General features: G+C 44.8%; 1 protein-coding gene and 1 pseudogene across 1 annotated transcript in view; both read right to left on the bottom strand.

Moving 5' to 3' along the window:
- Window positions 1-18,945, bottom strand: part of RNF169 (ring finger protein 169) — a 53,152-nt gene that overhangs the window by 14,826 nt on the left and 19,381 nt on the right. The window contains exon 2 of the mRNA XM_048838888.2: window positions 16,387-16,463. Within this exon, the coding sequence (XP_048694845.2) occupies window positions 16,387-16,463 (77 nt within the window). The remainder of the gene's footprint in view (window positions 1-16,386; window positions 16,464-18,945) is intronic.
- LOC125630687 (5S ribosomal RNA) lies at window positions 5,047-5,162 on the bottom strand (annotated as a pseudogene).

Genomic DNA, 18,945 nt, shown 5'->3' with positions numbered 1-18,945 from the left:
TGTTAGTTTGACATCTGTAGTATGCAAGGTCTTGGAAAAATTTTTGAAGAAGAAAGCAGTTAAGGACATTGAGGTCAATGGTAAATGGGACAAAATACAACATGGTTTTACAAAAGGTAGATCATGTCAAACCAACCTGATCTCCTTCTTTGAGAAAGGAGAAAGAAACAGATTTTTTAGACACAGGAAACGCAGTGGATCTAATTTATCGAGATTTCAGTAAGGCGTTTGATACGGTCCCACATGGGGAATTATTAGTTAAATTGGAAAAGATGGGGATCAATATGAAAATTGAAAGGTGGATAAGGAATTGGTTAAAGGGGAGACTACAGCAGGTCATACTGAAAGGTGAACTGTCAGGTTGGAGGGAGGTTACCAGTGGAGTTCCTCAGGGTTCGGTTTTGGAATCAATCTTATTTAATCTTTTTATTACTGACCTTGGCACAAAAAGTGGGAGTGTGCTAATAAAGTCTGCGGATGATACAAAGCTGGGAGGTATTGTAGAGAAGGACCAGGATATCCTACAGGAGGATCTGGATGACCTTGTAAACTGGAGTAATAGTAATAGGATGAAATTTAATAGTGAGAAGTGTAAGGTCATGCATTTAGGGATTAAGAACAAGAATTTTAGTTATAAGCTAGGGAGGCATCAATTAGAAGTAACGGAGGAGGAGAAAGACCTTGGAGTATTTGTTGACCACAGGATGACTATGAGCCACCAATGTGATATGGCCGTGAAAAAAAGCTAATGCGGTCTTGGGATGCATCAGGAGAGGTATTTCCAGTAGAGATAAGGAGGTGTTAGTACCATTATACAAGGCACTGGTGAGACCTCATCTGGAATACTGTGTGCAGTTCTGGTCTCCCATGTTCAAGAAGGATGAATTCAAACTGGAACAGGTACAAAGAAGGGCTACTAGGATGATCCGAGGAATGGAAAACCTGTCTTATGAAAGGAGACTCAAGGAGCTTGGCTTGTTTAGCCTAACCAAAAGAAGGCTGAGGGGAGATATGATTGCTCTCTATAAATATATCAGAGGGATAAATACCAGAGAGGGAGAGGAATTATTTAAGCTCAGTACCCATGTGGACACAAGAACATATGGATATTAACTGGCCATCAGGAAGTTTGGACTTGAAATTAGATGAAGGTTTCTAACCATCAGAGGAGTGAAGTTCTGGAACAGCCTTCCAAGGGAAGCAGTGGGGGCAAAAGACCTATCTGGCTTCAAGATTAAACTCAATAAGTTTACGGAGGAGAAGGTATGATGGGATAACATGATTTTGGCAATTAATTGATCTTTAACTATTCATGGTAAATAGGCCCAATGGCCTGTGATGGAATGTTAGATGGGGTGGGATCCGAGTTACCACAGAGAATTCTTTCCTAGGTATCTGGCTGGTGAATCTTGCCCACATGCTCAGGGGTCAGCTGATCGCCATATTTGGGGTCGGGAAGGAATTTTCCTCCAGGGCAGATTGGAAGAGGCCCTGGGGGTTTTTCGCCTTCCTCTGCAGCATGGGGCATGGGTCACTTGCTGGAGGATTCTCTGCACCTTGAAGTCTTTAAACCATGATTTGAGGACTTCAGTAACTCAGACATAGGTGAGAGGTTTATTGCAGGAGTGGGTGGGTGAGATTCTGTGGCCTGCATTGTGCAGGAGGTCAGACCAGATGATCATAATGGTCCCTTCTGACCTTAATATCTATGAATCTATGAAGGTGCAAACATAACCTCCGTCAACAGAAAACACTCAGGGCTATCTTCCTTGGATATTAAGAACAGCAGAATTCTACAAAAACCTTACAAAAAGAAAAAAGCATCTCTTGTGGACAAAGACTTTTTGTGCTCTATTTTGGAGACCATATAGATCTTCCTCAAGCCAAAGGGTTAATGTTGGCATCCAATAATATGTTTGTACAAAGGCAACTGAAAGCTTTGTTTCCATTTGACTTAGAAGTATGCAAAGTTTGTCCTACAGTATAAAGTTTGGAAGCCAACAGCTCCAAATTTGGCTTGGAAGTTACTCTCCATGTACCCTTCCCCAGATATACCCATTTGGATGCAGTAGCTTCTGCAACTAGTAGGTTTCTTTAACCTGGAGGGGGAAAACCAGTGGAAAACAAAAACAAAAAACCCACCACCAGAGCAGAAACAACCTGTGTTCTAATCAATGGGATTCTGCCTAGGAATTTAGGCCCAAAATTTTTGTTTGAATGCAAACAGTTCAGGGAAGAATTTGCAACATGAACACTGCATTACTGTGCTAAGGCATGAGGAAAAGAAAAAGCAAAACAGACTACCTTACTTGTAACACCCAACTTGTGAGAAGTAAAAAGAGTAGATTCCTAGAAGTTTCAGTTTTGACAATCTCAGATGTTATTAGTAATTATAAGTAACAGCTCTTATTTTAACCTGGCTACGTCCTTTTAATATCCCAGAGGCCCTGATCGCTATTCTCAGAGCTTCAGAGAATAATCCCTTGCAAGTAATCTAAAGGAAAAGGATTTGTTTGGTTTTTAAAGTGATCAGTTTTCTCATTTCCTGAGATCAGAAATTCTGTTCCTATATGCTCAACATATATTTCCAGAATCTGTGAAATTCACATTTGATATCTTCTCTTCTTTGAACTAGTCCTGGTTTATGTAATCTTTAAAGGTGTCCCCCGTCTTAGGTGAAACTTCTCTGTTGCTGAAAAGTGACATGTCAGCACATGCCACAGGTAGGAGTTTCCCTACTGATTACAGAGTTTCCAAGGAAAAAACTGTGTGAAGAGAACTGGATGCAACTATGGATTTACTCAGTATTACAAGGCCTTCTCACCTCAGCAAAATACAAGTACCCAAAGCAAGTTGCTCAAAACAAGAAAACCATCTTTTTTTTTGCTTAGTAAGATGGAAAAACAAATATCCAACTCTACAGTGTGCTAGTTTATTCTGAAACAAAGTCATCCATACTGACCAGAAGAGTATTTTACTGGAGTATCTAAATCTAATCAACACTCTTCAGTAAAATAAATGGAAGGAAGGAGGGAGGGAACAAAGACAGGCAGACAGAGAGACTGCATTGTATTCAACTGCAAAGGGTTAAACTAGAGTCAATGTTTAGAATTTCTAAGGTGCCTTACATCTTAAAGAAAAATGTAAACACTTTAAACAATCATTACTCACACTTATAAGGTAAGCAAGTATCACCCCCATTTTACAGGTGGGGAAACTGAGACAAAGGTTAAGTGACTTGCTTTAGATCACAGAGGAAATCTAAGGGTATGTCTACACTGGCAGAGTTACACCACTGGCAGTTCTATCGCCGCTCAGAGCGCTGACTGAAAACCACTGTTGTGTGTTCACACTGTGAGCTGCCTGCGCAATAGCGCGTTCACACCTGCAGCGGTATTTGGAGAGGTGCACACTGGGCCGCTATCCCACAGAGCTTCTCTTCCTCTTCTGCCGCTAAGAATTGTGGGAAGGTGGAGGAGGTGACGGGGCATCCTGGGTCCTGTCCCAATGTCCCGTGATGCATTGCTTCATATCCCAGCAATCCCTGTGCTTCCGTCTGCATTTGGCACCATCTTTCAACGGCCTGTGTACTGTGTGCTCTGCCTCTTCGGCCTGCAGGGATGCATCCCATGCTGTTGACCAATATGCTGCTTGCTCTCACTAACACGTCACGAGTGGCAGTGGAGTTACTCCTTAAACTACAAAGGCAAGAGGAGTTCGACACTGATCTCACCACGCAAGGTAGCTACAACATGAGATTGCTTGTGGCGTTCACGGAGGTGATGACCACAGTGGAATGCCGCTTTTGTGCTCGGGAAACAAGCACTGAGTGGTGGGATCACAATGTCATGCATGTTTGGGGACCGTGTGCTCTCGTCCCAGCCCTGCAGCATAAGGACATGAGAATGAGAGCTGCCCTGTCACTGGAGAAGCGCGTGGCGATTGCACTGTGGAAGCTGACTACTCCAAACTGCTACTGATCGGTTGCTAACCACTTCGGAGTGGGAAAGTAGACCGCTGGAATCGTGTTGATGGAAGTGTGCAAGGGCCATTAATCGCATCTTGCTCTGAAAGACCATGACTCTGGGCAACATGCATGACATTGTGGATGGCTTTGCACAAATGGGCTTCCCTAACTGTGGAGGAGTAACAGATGGCACACATATTCCAATTCTGGCACCAGACCACCTAGTCACTGAGTACATTAACCGGAAGGGGTACTTCTCAATGGCTCTCCAGACACTTGTGGATCACCGTGGGCATTTCACGGACATTAACGCAGGCTGGTCCGGAAAGGTGCATGACGCACACATCTTTCGGAACACTGGCCTGTTGAGGAAGCTGCAAGCAGGGACTTTCTTCTTGGTCCTGAAGATCACCATGGGGAAGCCGAAATGCCTACTGTGATCCTAGGAGACCCTGCCTACCCCTTAATACTGTGGCTTACAAAGCCATGCACGGAGCACCTTAACAGCAGAAAGGAGAGGTTCAACAACAGGCTGAGCAAGTGCAGAATGACTGTTGAGTGTGCTTTTGGCCATTTAAAAACCTGCTGGTGCTGCCTTTATGGGGGCTGGACCTGGCCGATGACAATATTCCGATGCTTATAGCCATGTGCTGAACGCTCCATAATATTTGTGAAGGGAAGGGTGAAAGCTTCACTCAGGGCTGGACCGCAGAGGCTCAGCACCTGGAGGCTGAATTTGAAGAGCCGGAGACCAGGGCTATTAGAGGGGCGCAGTGCAGAGCCGTAAGGATCAGGGATGCTTTGAGGCAGCAATTTGAAGCGGAAAGCCACTAATATTTGTTGCTATGCTCAGGAGTGCAATGCTTGTAATGCTAGGAGGTGAAGATGACATAATGGCATATCATAGAATACCACGGTTGGAAGGGACCTCAGGAGGTCATCTAGTCCAACCCACTGCTCAAAGCAGGACAAATCCCCAATTTTTGCCCCAGATCCCAAATGGCCCCCTCAAGGATTGAACTCACAATCCTGGGTTTAGCAGGCCAACGCTCAAACCACTGAGCTATCCCATCCCCTTAAGCCTACAGCACCCAGTATTCTCAGGAGGTCTCCCATCCAACTAACCAGGCCCAACCCTGCTTAGCTTCTGAGATCACACGAGATCGGGCGTGTTCAGGGTGGTATGGCCATAGACAAAGCCGAGAGAGAATATCAGGGTTGGAAGGGACCTCAGGAGGTCATCTAGTCCAACCCCCTGCTCAAAGTACGACCAATCCCCAATTTTTTTTTTGCCCCGATCCCTAAATGGCCTCTTTAAGAATTGAGCTCATCGTCTGCACCAATCACAATGAAGGTATAAGAAATTGCCTGTTGCTTTGCAGGACTCTGTTTGATTTCAAGGAATGGAATAAAGATGGCTTTCAAACCAACACATTTTGGAGGACAGACACAAAGGAAAAAAAACAAAACAAAAAAACTCCACATCAGCACTGTGGGGGATGGGGGAAAGGGAGGGTCCCAGAAGGAGGCGGGGTCCCGGGACAGTTAAAGATTTGTGTATGTCCAGGTATCATATCCAACCTTGTCCTTTGGAGTACAGTGCAGTGGGCACTGTACTTCAGCAGGGCTAAACTTCAGAGGGATGGGTGTTGAGTGCAGTGGGTACTGGGAGACCGCAGGGCTGGACTGTGACGGGGCAGGAGTGGAATGCCGCAGGTACAGACGGAAGCCAGGAGATTGATAAGAGTGTGTTGGTGGTGTCTGGGAGGCACCTGGGAAAGAGTTTTGAGATAGCGGCTGCAGGGGAGGGCAGGCATGGAGCTGCTCGGTTTGCAGCGCTAGTAGTGCCCGGACCACGTCCGCTTGGTGCTTCATAACGTTTAAGAGCTGCTCCGTGGCATCATCCTGGTGCACCACGTTCTCCTTTCGGTTCCTCTTCTCACTGGCCTGCCACTCCTTCAATTCTTGTTTTTCGGCCGCAGAGCGCATCATGACATCACGCAGAAAGTCCTCTTTAGTTCTTCGTGGCTGCTTTCTAATTCTGCGCAGCCGTTCAGCTGGCAACAACAAAGAGGGAGGCTGGGCTCCCAAGGTCATATATGAGAAGCCAAAATGGAACATTTTACAGAAGCAGCATTGTTTGCAATACACAGACCACTGATTCAGTGATTAAAAACACAGCCACTATTCACATATCTGTCACTAACTGGCTGATCCTAGGCAAGCGCACATGAGCCACAAGCCCCCCAAAATGGTGAGTAACCTCAGGGGAAGGGGAAATCAATGTTTCAGAACCGTACTGTACACGTGGTTCTTGGGGAGAGCCAGTGCTGTAGAGAGGGCCTCATAATCATTCCTGTCCCCACATTTTCCACAGGCTGTGTTCATTAGGGAAGATATCTTGCTGCTGAGGGTGAGCAGGGAATCAAGGGAGGGTCTTCTCTAAGACTTCTGCTCTGGCCCTTATGCAGCTTGCCTGTGTGCAGCAATAGTCCCCCCCAGTGATGGCAGAGTGGCATGGGAAAGTTACCCTTAATGGGGCAAGAAACAAAGCAGGTCTGCCAAAGAACCTGCGGCAGCGGATTGCCCAGTATCTCCATGAGAGTTTCCGGGAGATCTCTGAGGCAGACTCCCGTGAAATGAGGGAGTCAATCAACACCCTCTTCCACCGCTCAGAGTAGGCATGTGGTGTATGCACATCATACAGATACAAGCCTGCTTTCTGCAACCCTCCTGCCCCCAACAACTCGCTTCAGCGATTCCCAAAATCAAAGCCACTTACCAGGGGCCTCCTCTCCTGTTTGTGCTTCGCCAAGATCCGACAGCTGTGACTGGCTAGTCTCCTCTGGGGTAGAGAAGAGCTCCTGACATCTCTGACCTCCGAGTCATTCTCTGCCTCTGGGTCTCCCTCCACATCCTTGTCCAAGTTTTCCTCCTCCTGGCTCGGTCCACTGTCGACTGGCACGCGCACCACAGAAGAACCCACAGTGGTCTTCTCAGTGGAGGTGGGGTTGCCATCGAGCATCACGTCCAGCTCTTTGTAGAACTGGCAGCTTGTAGGCGCAGCACTGGAGCAGTGGTTTCCCTCCTGCCCCTTGTGGTAGGCATTCTACAGCTCCTTCCCTTTGACCCTGCAGTGCACTGTGTCCCAGTCATGGCCCCTTTCAGTCATGCATCGTTAAATCTGTCCATAGGTATAATTCCTATGGCTGGAGCGCAGCTGGGACTGGACAGTCTCATCTCCCCAAATGCTGATAAGGTCCAGCAGCTCGGCATTGCTCCAAGCGGGGGATCGCCTGGTGCATAGAGCAGGCGCGGCCACTTGGAAAGATGCGCTGAGACCACTGCACTCGTCACTGAGCAAACAGGAAGGGGACTTTCAAAACTCAAGGAATTTAAGGGGTGGGGCTCACGGTTGGTCACCTGAGGGCAGGGCAGTAGAGTTCAAACTGATGTCCAGAGAGGGCAGAACAGGCATTGTGGGACACCTCCCGGAGGCCAACTGCAGCGCTGTAATCGACCAGGGTGTTTACAGTAGAACCACGGTGCCGTAGGCCCAGCGCAGAAAGCTCTCCACCTCTCGTCAGGCTGGGTTTTTTACAATGCTGCAACTGCGCAGTTTCTGCGCACTAGGTGGCTTGGCCGTGTGTGCACCACAGGAGTTACAGCGCAGAAAGCTGCTTTACTATGCAGAAGCTTGCCAGTGTAGACAAGGCCAATGTTAGATATGGGATCTGAACTCAAGAGTCCGGGCTCCCACTTATATTTTTAAATAATTTTGGCCATCAAAAAAGGAACTAGGGACCACAAATAAGGAGCTGTACCACAAATAAGGAACTGAAAATAAGGAACCACCCTCAGTTTCATGCTATATTGCCCCTAGTGTTTAGGACTCTATCCAAACAATGATACAAAGCGATATTATGAAACTCTCGTTACAAGAGTTAAGTGGGACAGTATTTAGCCCTCAAAATTTTACTTAGCGTAAAAATTTTGGGTTTTTTTTAAGTTGTGTATTAGTTACATAAGGTTTGGTGATAAGTGATAGAGAATTTTCTCAACTGACATGTCAGAAGGATTAAGTTGTTCTTTGCTCACAGGATGAGATTTGGGGAATATCCCCAATCCCCTCCTTTTTCAGATGAGGTTCAGAAAGGGTATGTACACATTGTGAAGGGAAGGAAACAGGGTTCCAGTCTGGCAATGGGGAACAAAGATTGAAAAGAGGAAGATAGACAAAAAATTCCATCCTCAAAATACACAAGTGGAATAGTCAAAATGCCAGAAGCACATTAAAATACTTTTCCTTTTTGCTGGAATGGAAATGAGAAGGATTGCTATCAATTTTTTTCAGGTCAAGAAATAGTTACAAAAAGATCTCAGAATGATCTATAGCTGCTACAACATTACTGTGATTAAAAGTGGGCTTATTACACTGAACTTCAAATTATATATATATATATATATATATATATATATATATATATATATATATATATATATATATATATATATATAAATCAAAACTCCGACACCCAAACAGACTCAGCAGCACTTAGATTAGGACTGCTGTATACTCAATACTTGTTGACTGACCAGAGCTATGCAAAGGACTACAAATCAACTACAAGTTCACTAACCAGAAGATGTATCCTGCACAGTGCTCATATAAAAGGTTTGTGGAACATTGGGAGGAGGATGGGTGAGTCCCCCCTGAAGTTCCAGGCATCTAGTGGTTTGGAGGAGCAAAATCAGATGTCAGAATTAACACTCCATTGAAATGCACTGAGGCACTTCAAACCCCTGTAGTTACCAGAGGCCACTGTAGCTGAGGGTAGAATAGCAGCCATCACACAAAGTTGTCAGCAGCTGATGGAAGAAAGATATTCCCTCAAGCCCAGCAGAAATCCCAGGTACACATCCTAATTGGTTGGGCTGTGTGCTGAGACCAGGACTTGAGCTATTTGCAGTTCACACAATTCAGAAAGAAAAACTGCAACTAGTCACATCTCCTTGGAGACAGACAGACAGACACACAAAAATTAAATTCTGCAGAAATGATGAGTAAGCCCTGTATCTCACCAGGGAAGGTCTCCTCCTCACCATTAGGAAGTAAATTTATAAAATCCTGGCATGGCTGATACATTTGGTAGAGGTCTAAAGTTACACTCATTTTTTTAAGCCAAGAGGCTCAGTTATAAAAATATTCCTCTTTAAATTAATTTTTTTTTAAAGTTGTAATTTCCTAACTGTAGTGGTGTCCATTTAAGTTAACTGATAAATTAGATATTTACATGAATAAAATCTCTACGCACCTAATCTTTTACCACATTCCCGACAGTGGTAAAAAATGTCCGAAGCCATTGTGCTTGGTTTACACTAGAGGTTTGTCTAAGATAGAGAAATCAATTAATTGTAGCATCCCTCAGTTGACTGATTCACACCTTCCATCCACTTGCAAATGTGTTTTAAATCAATTGAAAAGACCACAATCAATAACTCCTAGGGACAAAGCCTCCATCAACTGAAGCTCTATTGACTGTATGTCAGTGCTGCAACTCACTGCTAAAATCAGTGCAATCAACTCTTCCAGATGTCACTCTTAACCTTAAATCTGCCCCTTTCTTATATGCATTATGCTGGTCTTCAGAGGCTGCTGAATTCTTCAAATGAAGACTGCAAAGATTATTTCATTAGAAAAAATTATTTCCTTCCCTATGCAGATATGCATATATACTATCCTTATCAAAAAGAGCTCAACCACTTTTGGTCAAGCTTCACAAAAAACAAAAACAAAAAAATACAAAACACCCCAAAATCCCACCTTCGCACAGCCCCAATCCAGCAAATGGATCTGTTGTCAGAGGCCCTTGCTCTTGTGTGGAGCCCTGTTGAAATACACAGGGTTCTGCATGCGTCCACACAAGCAGATCTGATTACATGATCAGCGCTTATGGCTGGAAAAAATGAACCTTTCAGAAAGGTATGAATAACTCAGAACTGGGGGGCGGGGTGTTAGAATGGAAACTATTATCGTAGCTTAACTACAGCAGTCACTGCCCCATTATGACATTTCTAGAATAATGACTAGCCACACGAGATAGTTAAGGGTTAGAGTTCAATCATTTCAGTGATGTGTGTGTAAAAAATGCTTCTTTTTTAAAAAAGGGGAAAACACCCAAACAGTTTAAGTCTGTCATAAATATAAAGGGAAGGGTAAACCCCTTTGAAATCCCTCCTGGCCAGGGGAAAGCTCCTCTCACCTGTAAAGGGTTAAGAAGCTAAAGGTAACCTCGCTGGCACCTGACCAAAATGACCAATGAGGAGACAAGATACTTTCAAAAGCTGGGAGGAGGGAGAGGAACAAAGGGTCTGTCTGTGTGCTGCTCTTGCCAGAGACAGAACAGGAATGGAGTCTTAGAACTTTAAGTAAGTAATCTAGCTAGGTATGTGTTAGATTATGATTTCTTTAAATGGCTGAGAAAAGAATTGTGCTGAATAGAATAACTATTTCTGTCTGTGTATCTTTTTTGTAACTTAAGGTTTTGCCTAGAGGGGTTCTCTATGTTTTTGAATCTAATTACCCTGTAAGATATCTACCATCCTGATTTTACAGGGGGGATTTCTTTATTTCTATTTACTGCTATTTTTATTAAAAGTCTTCTTGTAAAAAACTGAATGCTTTTTCATTGTTCTCAGATCCAAGGGTTTGGGTCTGTGGTCACCTATGCAAATTGGTGGGGCTTTTTATCCAACATTTCCCAGGAAAGGGGGGGTGCAAGTGTTGGGAGGATTGTTCATTGTTCTTAAGATCCAAGGGTCTGGGTCTGTAGTCACCTAGGCAAATTGGTGAGGCTTTTTACCAAACCTTGTCCAGGAAGTGGGGTGCAAGGTTTTGGGAAGTATTTTGGGGGGAAAGACGCGTCCAAACAGCTCTTCCCCAGTAACCAGTATTAGTTTGGTGGTGGTAGCGGCCATTCCAAGGATAACGGGTGTAATATTTTGTACCTTGGGGAAGTTTTGACCTAAGCTGGTAAAGATAAGCTTAGGGGGTTTTTTCATGCAGGTCCCCACATCTGTACCCTAGAGTTCAGAGTGGGGGAGGAACCTTGACAAAGTCCAAAAGGGCTGAATGGATTCTCCTCAAATATTTCCGAGTTCATCTTTTGGCTAATACCAAGCATTGAAAGCTTCAGTTTGACAGATTAAGATTCTGAAAGAGTTATAGTAAGGAAAGGGGAGATTTTACTGCAACTGGCTTTGCAAACCTACTACATTCACTATTGCTCATTCTTCTATAAACCCTGTATAACAAAGATGGTGGAACTGCACCAAGCAGGTACATTTTCACCTTTTGGAAGGCAACCGAAGGCTGATCTACACTACAAAGTTAGATCGACAAAATGTAAGTGCCTTGTTATTGTTATATAATAAAACCACCTCCCTTATGGAGCCATGATTGACCTACTGGGGACAATCAGTGCAAGGGCAACCCTAACAGTTCTCCAGCAGCTACCCAACAATGTCGCATTCCTTGTGACAGTGACTGTTCTGGTCACAGTTGTACACTCCACTGCCCAGGGGTCACAGAGACCTGAAGCCATCCCTGCTTTACATCCCCCTGAGTATTTTTGAAATGCTTTTTCCTGATTGCCCACCTTGGCAGGCACACCTAGCAACTCTCCCTAGCAATTGTCCAACCAACCATGCCAGCTCCATGTACTAGATGTCCTCTGGCTAAGCGCAGATAGGAGGTATGGGATCTCCTGGGCCATTGGGGAAAAGAGGTTAGGCAAGCAGAGCTGTGGACCAGCCACAGCAACATGGATATTTAAGAGCAGATTGTACAGGGAAGGCAGACAAAGGGGTATGACAGGATCAGCAGAAATGCAGCGTAAAAGTGATGGAACTGCGCCAAGTAAACCAGAAGGCCAGGGAGGCCAACAACTGATCTGGTCATGAGCTGCAGACCTGCTGCTTTTACGACAAGCTGCATGCCATACATGGTAGAGACTCCACGAGTACCTTGCAGGCCACCATGGATAACTCAGGAAAGCCAGAGACCTCTGCTGTGAACAGCCAAGAGGAGAGGAGAGATGCGATGGGGTGGTCCGGCTATGCTGCGAGCCAGGACCTGTTTGAGTATAGCCAGTTCCACCAGCTGAGCGCAAGGAAGGGGAAGGAACCTCGGGTAAGTGTGTGCATCCACTTTCCCTTACAATGTTTAAATTTAAAAATGGCACCCAGACCCAAATTAACAAGACACAGGTATCAACTTTTCACGGTTTTACTCGTATGAGAAGAGGTAGAGGTACAACAAACAGATGTAGAATTGGCATCTGCTATTCATTCCCCTGTTGGTTTAGGCAAGTGAGAAGGGGGGGGGGGGGCAGGGCAGAGCAGTTTACATACACAGGAGTGTCTCTTGTATCTCCTGAGACATATTCCCTGAGAAACTTTCATGGAGATATTGTGCAATCCTCTCCCAAAGGTTTCTAGAGATGGCTGCCTTATTTCTTCCTCTGAGGTAGGGCACTTTCCCACCCCACCCCACGATGCGTTCAGCTAGCATCATTGCAGTAAACAAGCTAGCAGCATACAGGCCTCAAGTCTTCAGGGTGCCAGCTGTGCTCTCCGTGCCTTTGTCACCCTCAGAAGTGAGGTATCAGCTAACCCCACCACTACCTGTGGAAAATAGTGCCAATGTTGACTGCCATCACCCTATTCTTCTCTTCCGCACCCCCGTCCCCGGTGGGCCATATTCACTATGGCTGGGGCTGGCGACCAGTGCTGTCTTAAGGCATTCCAAAGATGAAGGATCAATAAGCAGTCTTCTTAAAAGTGTTTATGGGAATAAGAAAAGTGAGTTCTGACACTTATCTTTCCCTTTCCACGATGATTGTAAATCCAATGGTACATGTGTCTGTTTTGGCTGTAGCTGCTGCTCTGGCAGCCTTGAGATGCCCCCTTCACACTTGCAGAATGCCTGACTCTGATGAGGAGGAAAAGAAGAGGATTAGAGCAGCCATGTTCAGTGAGATCCTGCAAGCCAGTAGTGCACTGGCCTGCAAAAAAAGGGCCTGGAGGGATACCATAGCAGACAGCATGGAGAAGGAAAGGGCAGACAGGAGAAAGGTCCAGGAATCTCAGCAGGAAAAGAATAGGGAGATGCACCCGCACATAATGGGTCTTCCCAGGCAGCAAACACAAATGATGCACACCTTGGTGAACCTACAGGTCAAACAAAAAAACAAACAAAAAAAATCCCAGAACTTCCCACCCTTTGCTGTCCTTGGAGAACTCCATATTAGCAGATCCCTATACCCCCCAACATTCCACCTGGCATCATGGGCCAGGATCCTTATCCCTCTCACGCCACACCGGGGAACAAGAAGGAAAACCACAGCTTCACATACACACCAGCACACAGGTTCTCACAGGTCAGTGTATGTAGCCATGAAGGACTACATTTGTGCACTGAAATGGACTGAAATGTTTGTTCGCTGCCTTTCCAATTTCAAATTTCTATTCTCTGAATTTATGTTAAAAGTTTACCCGTTTCTTGCATTTTTGCACTGTTTTTGCCACTCAATGACGTTCTATTTGAGGAGAATACAGTTATCTTTATTAGTTCACAACGCATGCTGCAGAATGCAAAGCAGTACTCAAAACATGCAGTACTTGTAAACAAACAGGAAGGACCACATAAATCAGAGATTCAGGAAAACAAACAGTCATTTATAAAATGTACAGCAAGCACTACACAGTTCTTAGCAGCACCCAGAGCACCAGGCCAGAGAAGACTGCAGCACAGAACGTTACTGCTGCTGACTGTTCATGTGCTCTTTCAAAGCCCCCCCTCTACGACATAGCTCCACACTGAATCCTTTTAATGGCCCTTGTGTCTGGCTGCTCAAAGTCAGCAGGCAGCCGCTCCAGCTCCACCTCCACGGCAGCCTTTTCCCACTTTGCCTCACAGATATTATGCAGGACACAACAGGCAGCTATTACCATTTGGATCTCAGTGAGAAAAATATCCCATCTAGTGAGTAAACACTGCCAATGTCCCTTCAATCTACCAAAAGCACATTCAACTGTCATTCCGCACCTATGGAGCGGGTAGCTGAATAGTTCCTCGATACGGTCGAGATGGACAGCATACAGCTTCCTGAGCCAGGAGAGCAAGGGCTACTCTGGGTACCCCAGAATCACTCCTGGATTTCAGTATCACAAATGGTAATCTGATGGCTGGGAATTTATGTCCCTACTTGCAGCTTTCTGAACAGTCCTGTGTCCTTAAAGATGCAAGAGTCTTGCACCTTCCTGGAGCAGCCCACATGGATATTGGTGAAGCATCACTGGTAATCCACCAATGCTGGCATAACCACAGAAGAGTAGCCTTTTCGAATGACATACTCTGTCCAAGGTGCTACAAAAGGGATGTGCGTACATCTATCGCCCCACTGCTGTAAATCCATCCACTATGGCCTACACATTGCTGAGAGTTAGAGCCTTACATAGCAGGAGACAATTAATGGCCCTACCCATTTTTATGGCAATGGCCCCCAACTGTGGATTTTCCTACTCCAAAATTATTTCCCACTGACTAGTAGAAAACAAGTATTTCAAGCTTCCACAGTGCAACTACCATTAGCTTCTCATTTATCAATCCAGCTCTCATTCTGGTATCCATGTGCTGCAGTGAGCTCAGTACATAGATCAAGAATGTGGCTTTTCGCATCCGAACGGTCTGTAGCCACTATTCATTGTTCAAACTTGCACTATGATGTGATCCCACAGTGTTTGTTTCTCTGGCCCAGAAGCAGCACTCCACCATCTGACGCTGCTCCGTGAATGTCACCAACAACCTTGAACTGTTTTTCACTATGTCCTCCAGCAAACTGTTCTCCAAGAAATCATCACGTCCACCATTGTTGCAGTACACCTCTACCCCAATATAACGTGACCCGATAGAACGCGGGTTTGCATACAACACAGTAAAGCTCCAACACGCTGCTCTGTGCAGCGTGTTAAGGGTGCAGGGCTGGGCCGGGGCCAAGGGGTTGGATAAGGGGCAGAGGGTCATGGAGGCAGTCAGGGGCTTCTCCCCCACCAGGTCTGGGAGGCAGGAGCTGGGGGGGGGCACTTTTGGGGGTCCTGAAGTCCCAGACTGGCCCGGGGGATTAGCGGGGGGGCCGGGAGCAGCCTGTTCTGCTTCCCTTGCCCCGGCCCCAGCCGTGTCGCTCGCGGTAAGGCCTTGGGGGAAGGGATCCCCCTGCACTCACCAGCAGCGGCGGAAGGGGAGCAGCCCAGCCCTAGTCCGCTCCACTCCGCCAGCTCCCAGCCGCTGCGCTCTGCTTCCCGCTGCAGGGGAGTACGGGCAGCGTCCTTTCTCCAACCTCCCCACACTCACTGGCGGCAAGAAGCGGAGCGCCGTGGCTGGGAGCTGGCAGAGTGGAGCGAGCTGGGGCCGCATTGCTCAACTTCCCACCGCTGCTGATGAGTGCCTGTCAGGGGGCGAGGGGTGTGGATAGGGGTTGGAGCAGTCAGGGGACAGGGAGCAGGGGGGTTGGGTAGGGAGTGAGGTCCTGGGGGTGATTAGGGACGGGAGGGTCTTTGGAGGGGGGGGTCAGGGAACAAGGAAAAGGTTCGAAAAGCAAGTTCGATATCACGCGGTCTCACCTATAACGCAGTGAGATTTTTTGTCTCCCGAGGACCGCGTTATATCAGGGTAGAGGTGTATTTCCAGCAGGTCTGCAAACACAAGAGGATTGTGTGTCCTGTATTTGCTGCATTCATGAGAATAGTAGAGAGGTCTGCGGGCTCCATGCTTCTGTCAAAGATGGTGAACACTGAAAAGTGCTGCCCAAGTTTGTGAGATTTAAAAATAATTTTAAAAAAAAGGGTGAGAAAGTTATGGGACATGATGGCATTATGGGACAGAGAAAGCTGCATTCTGGGAATTTGACCCCTAGCTCCTAGAGATCCCGGGATACTCATTTCTACTCCACAATCCACTGCAAAGAGTTCCCAAAAGGCATCACACCAGATGGTAGTGCATGGCACACAGCCTTATTCATCAACACAAGCACTCCTAGTGAACACGCGCAGCGCTGATGCAAATAGCCAAGTATGCATGCGCATGAGTGGTATACAAACTTTGGAGGTTGTACCCTAACGTAACTTGTGTCAACCAAAGTTTGTAGTGTAGACATGGCCTAAGATAGCAGTTTGCTGGTTCCAGAACTACTGACAACTGCCAACATTTTCCTGAATTGACTGAATGGTATGAAGGGATAAATGACCTTTGTTTTAGAAAAGAAAAGAACGCTTTGAATTCTCCATATAGGTAAGCAGGCATATCTGTAAGGATTCCAAGTTACTCTGGAAGAAAGTCACAATTAAACAAAATACTATACCTTCTTCAGCTGGCTTTCATATTCCTCACGTAGTTCCCCAGGTTTGCTTAACTTGATGGGTGCTCTGAATATAAAGTCTAGAAAGAAAAGAAAAAAGGGAACATACTTTAAGGTATGATAATTAGGAATATCGTCAAGCTGCCCTTGTTACACTGTCTTGCTCTCCCAACTCAATACACAAAAGTGTTCTGAGAGCTAAGTGCCAAGCAATAACACTTCCCTGTTCTATAGTACTTCTAATGTTCTCCAAACGTTTTACAAGCAATTAAGCCTCATAACCCCCAACGGAGGCGTTATCTCCATTTTACATGCATGTAAACAAACAGTACTTAAGCAACTTGCTTGAAGTGTCACAGTGTGTCAGTGGCACAGGCAGAAATAGAAACCAGCGCTATGCTATACTAAACTAAACTAGCAAGACCATCTACAAGTCTTTACTTACAAAGGCAGTACAATATCCTTATTCCTATACGTCTCTTGCTTCCATTTAAACAAAGCTATTAATCGAAACATATTTTCTAAATTCTAAATGATCTGTTACATTTATCAATATACCTATGAGATCTACATTCCATTCACCTACACAAACATTTTGCAGTGTGAACTTCTCAATTAGCTGTCTTATTAACTATAATTAGAAAACAGAGCTTGTATTTTGTTTGCAATGCACTGAGTAACTTCAGCATTCTTAAGTCTCACACAATTTATTCAACTCTTTCCTGAGTACACTAAAACAAAACTAAAGAAGTAGAAACAAAACCAAGTTTATCATCTTGGTGAACAGTCACTTTTAAGGTTCCACAGCAGTAGGTTTTGTTACTCTATTAAGCTCCTAATGTCAGCTTAAAAGTCCCCACCCACTTTTATACAGCACAAGTCTGGACCAGTTACACTCTAGAGTCAGAGAAATTTTTAAGAGGAATTCAAAAGAGCAAGCAACCTAAAAAAACCATGTTTCATACCCATGATGCAGCATTAATATAGGCAAGCTAGGCCTATTTTATATAAAATTTATGGGGTTAGTTTTTTTTGTTCTATAATTTTGTTCAACCATCCCCAACCTCCACCAAAAAAAAAAAAAAGGGGGGGGGGGAGAGGGGAGAGAGAGTAAAAGGTTTTATGAAATGAAACAAAACCACAAACCATGTAAGTCAGTTTTTAAGCAGATTTATTCCTCAAACGTAAGAGGGCATACTTATAGTCCAAAATGAAAAGTTCACAACTGTGTAACTAACTTAAAAGAACACAACAACAGAGTCTCCAGCCTACTAACTAGCGAGGTCCTACCACTCTTTTGTGCCTGCTTTTCAGTATCAATATCTACATCAACTTACTTGCTTTTAGAGTCACTTGCCTATCACAAAATTTCAGCCATGCTAAAAACACACACTCAACTGATAGAGAGCTGGCTGGACAGTACAGGCATTGTAAAAGTTGAAAAATTTTGAATTCAACTTGTCGTCTTCCATGACTTAGCTTTCATGATTTTCCAACATTCTGATACAACAAAAACACAAGACGACCTCCTTCAGAAGGGTGAATTTGGGGTATACATTTGGAGCTTCAATTTTAAATACTAGAAAGAAGGAACCAGTATTGCCAGCACCAAAAGGTTCATAAAGCATGAGATGAGAATTTCAGAAATAAATGTTGGGTTCATTTTTATTTGTCCTTCTGGTCTTTCTGCCTTTAGGGAGCAAACTGTCAAGCTTTTCTGGTCAACCATTAATTGTATAAATTTACTTTGCTTTTTTAAATTAAAGCTGAAATTTCTTCTTAGTCCCATGACTTCAAGAGTTACGACACTAGAAAAATATGAGACTTATGATAGCTTCACTAGCATTGACAATTCCATCCCCTAAGTTTCATCCTCTTCTCAACCTAACAGTTTTGTATTTGGGACCAGTCACATGGGCTAAAGTAACGGAAAAGTTCCAGAGCTGCTCCAAACCGTTTTTCAATTGTGTCCTTGAGCAGCTCCAGTTCTTTGTTGTTCATTTTAATAAAGCCAGATTTCTGCTGAGATGGTGTTGCAACAGTGGAACCTGTAATATGCCTAAAACAACCTTCAGTTGCATTTCAACATTTAGGACTTGTCTTTAAAAAAAAAAAAAAAAGAAATTAAAAAACCATGAGTTGCACCAGTATAACTAAAACCGTGATGCTAAACCATTTCAACTAAACTGGTACAACTCTGGGTATAGACATTCTTACATCATCTTATAATCTTCTTACACTGGTTTAGCAACCCAATATAAGTGAGGTTTAAACTGACATAAGAATATCCACACAAAGTTACACTGGTTTAGTAAGTTGGTTTAACATCAAACGGCTGAAACTTTGTGTGCATATGGGCTCTGTAGATCCCTTACTATGTAAAACACATTATGTGTTATGAACGAAGTCCTTATACCTAATGTATTCACCACACTTACAATATCTGGAGTCAAATACAGACAGACATGGGGCCAGACTCTTAGCCACAAGTAGCTGTAAAGCCAGTTTAACTAGCCAGCTAAGAATTCCCCGGCACTATGGTGCAGAGCCAGTATAATCAGG

The sequence above is a fragment of the Caretta caretta genome, chromosome 1 (assembly GCF_965140235.1).
Source record: "Caretta caretta isolate rCarCar2 chromosome 1, rCarCar1.hap1, whole genome shotgun sequence".
Classification (NCBI taxonomy): Eukaryota; Metazoa; Chordata; order Testudines; family Cheloniidae; genus Caretta; species Caretta caretta.
This window is presented reverse-complemented; position numbering and strand designations above follow the sequence as displayed.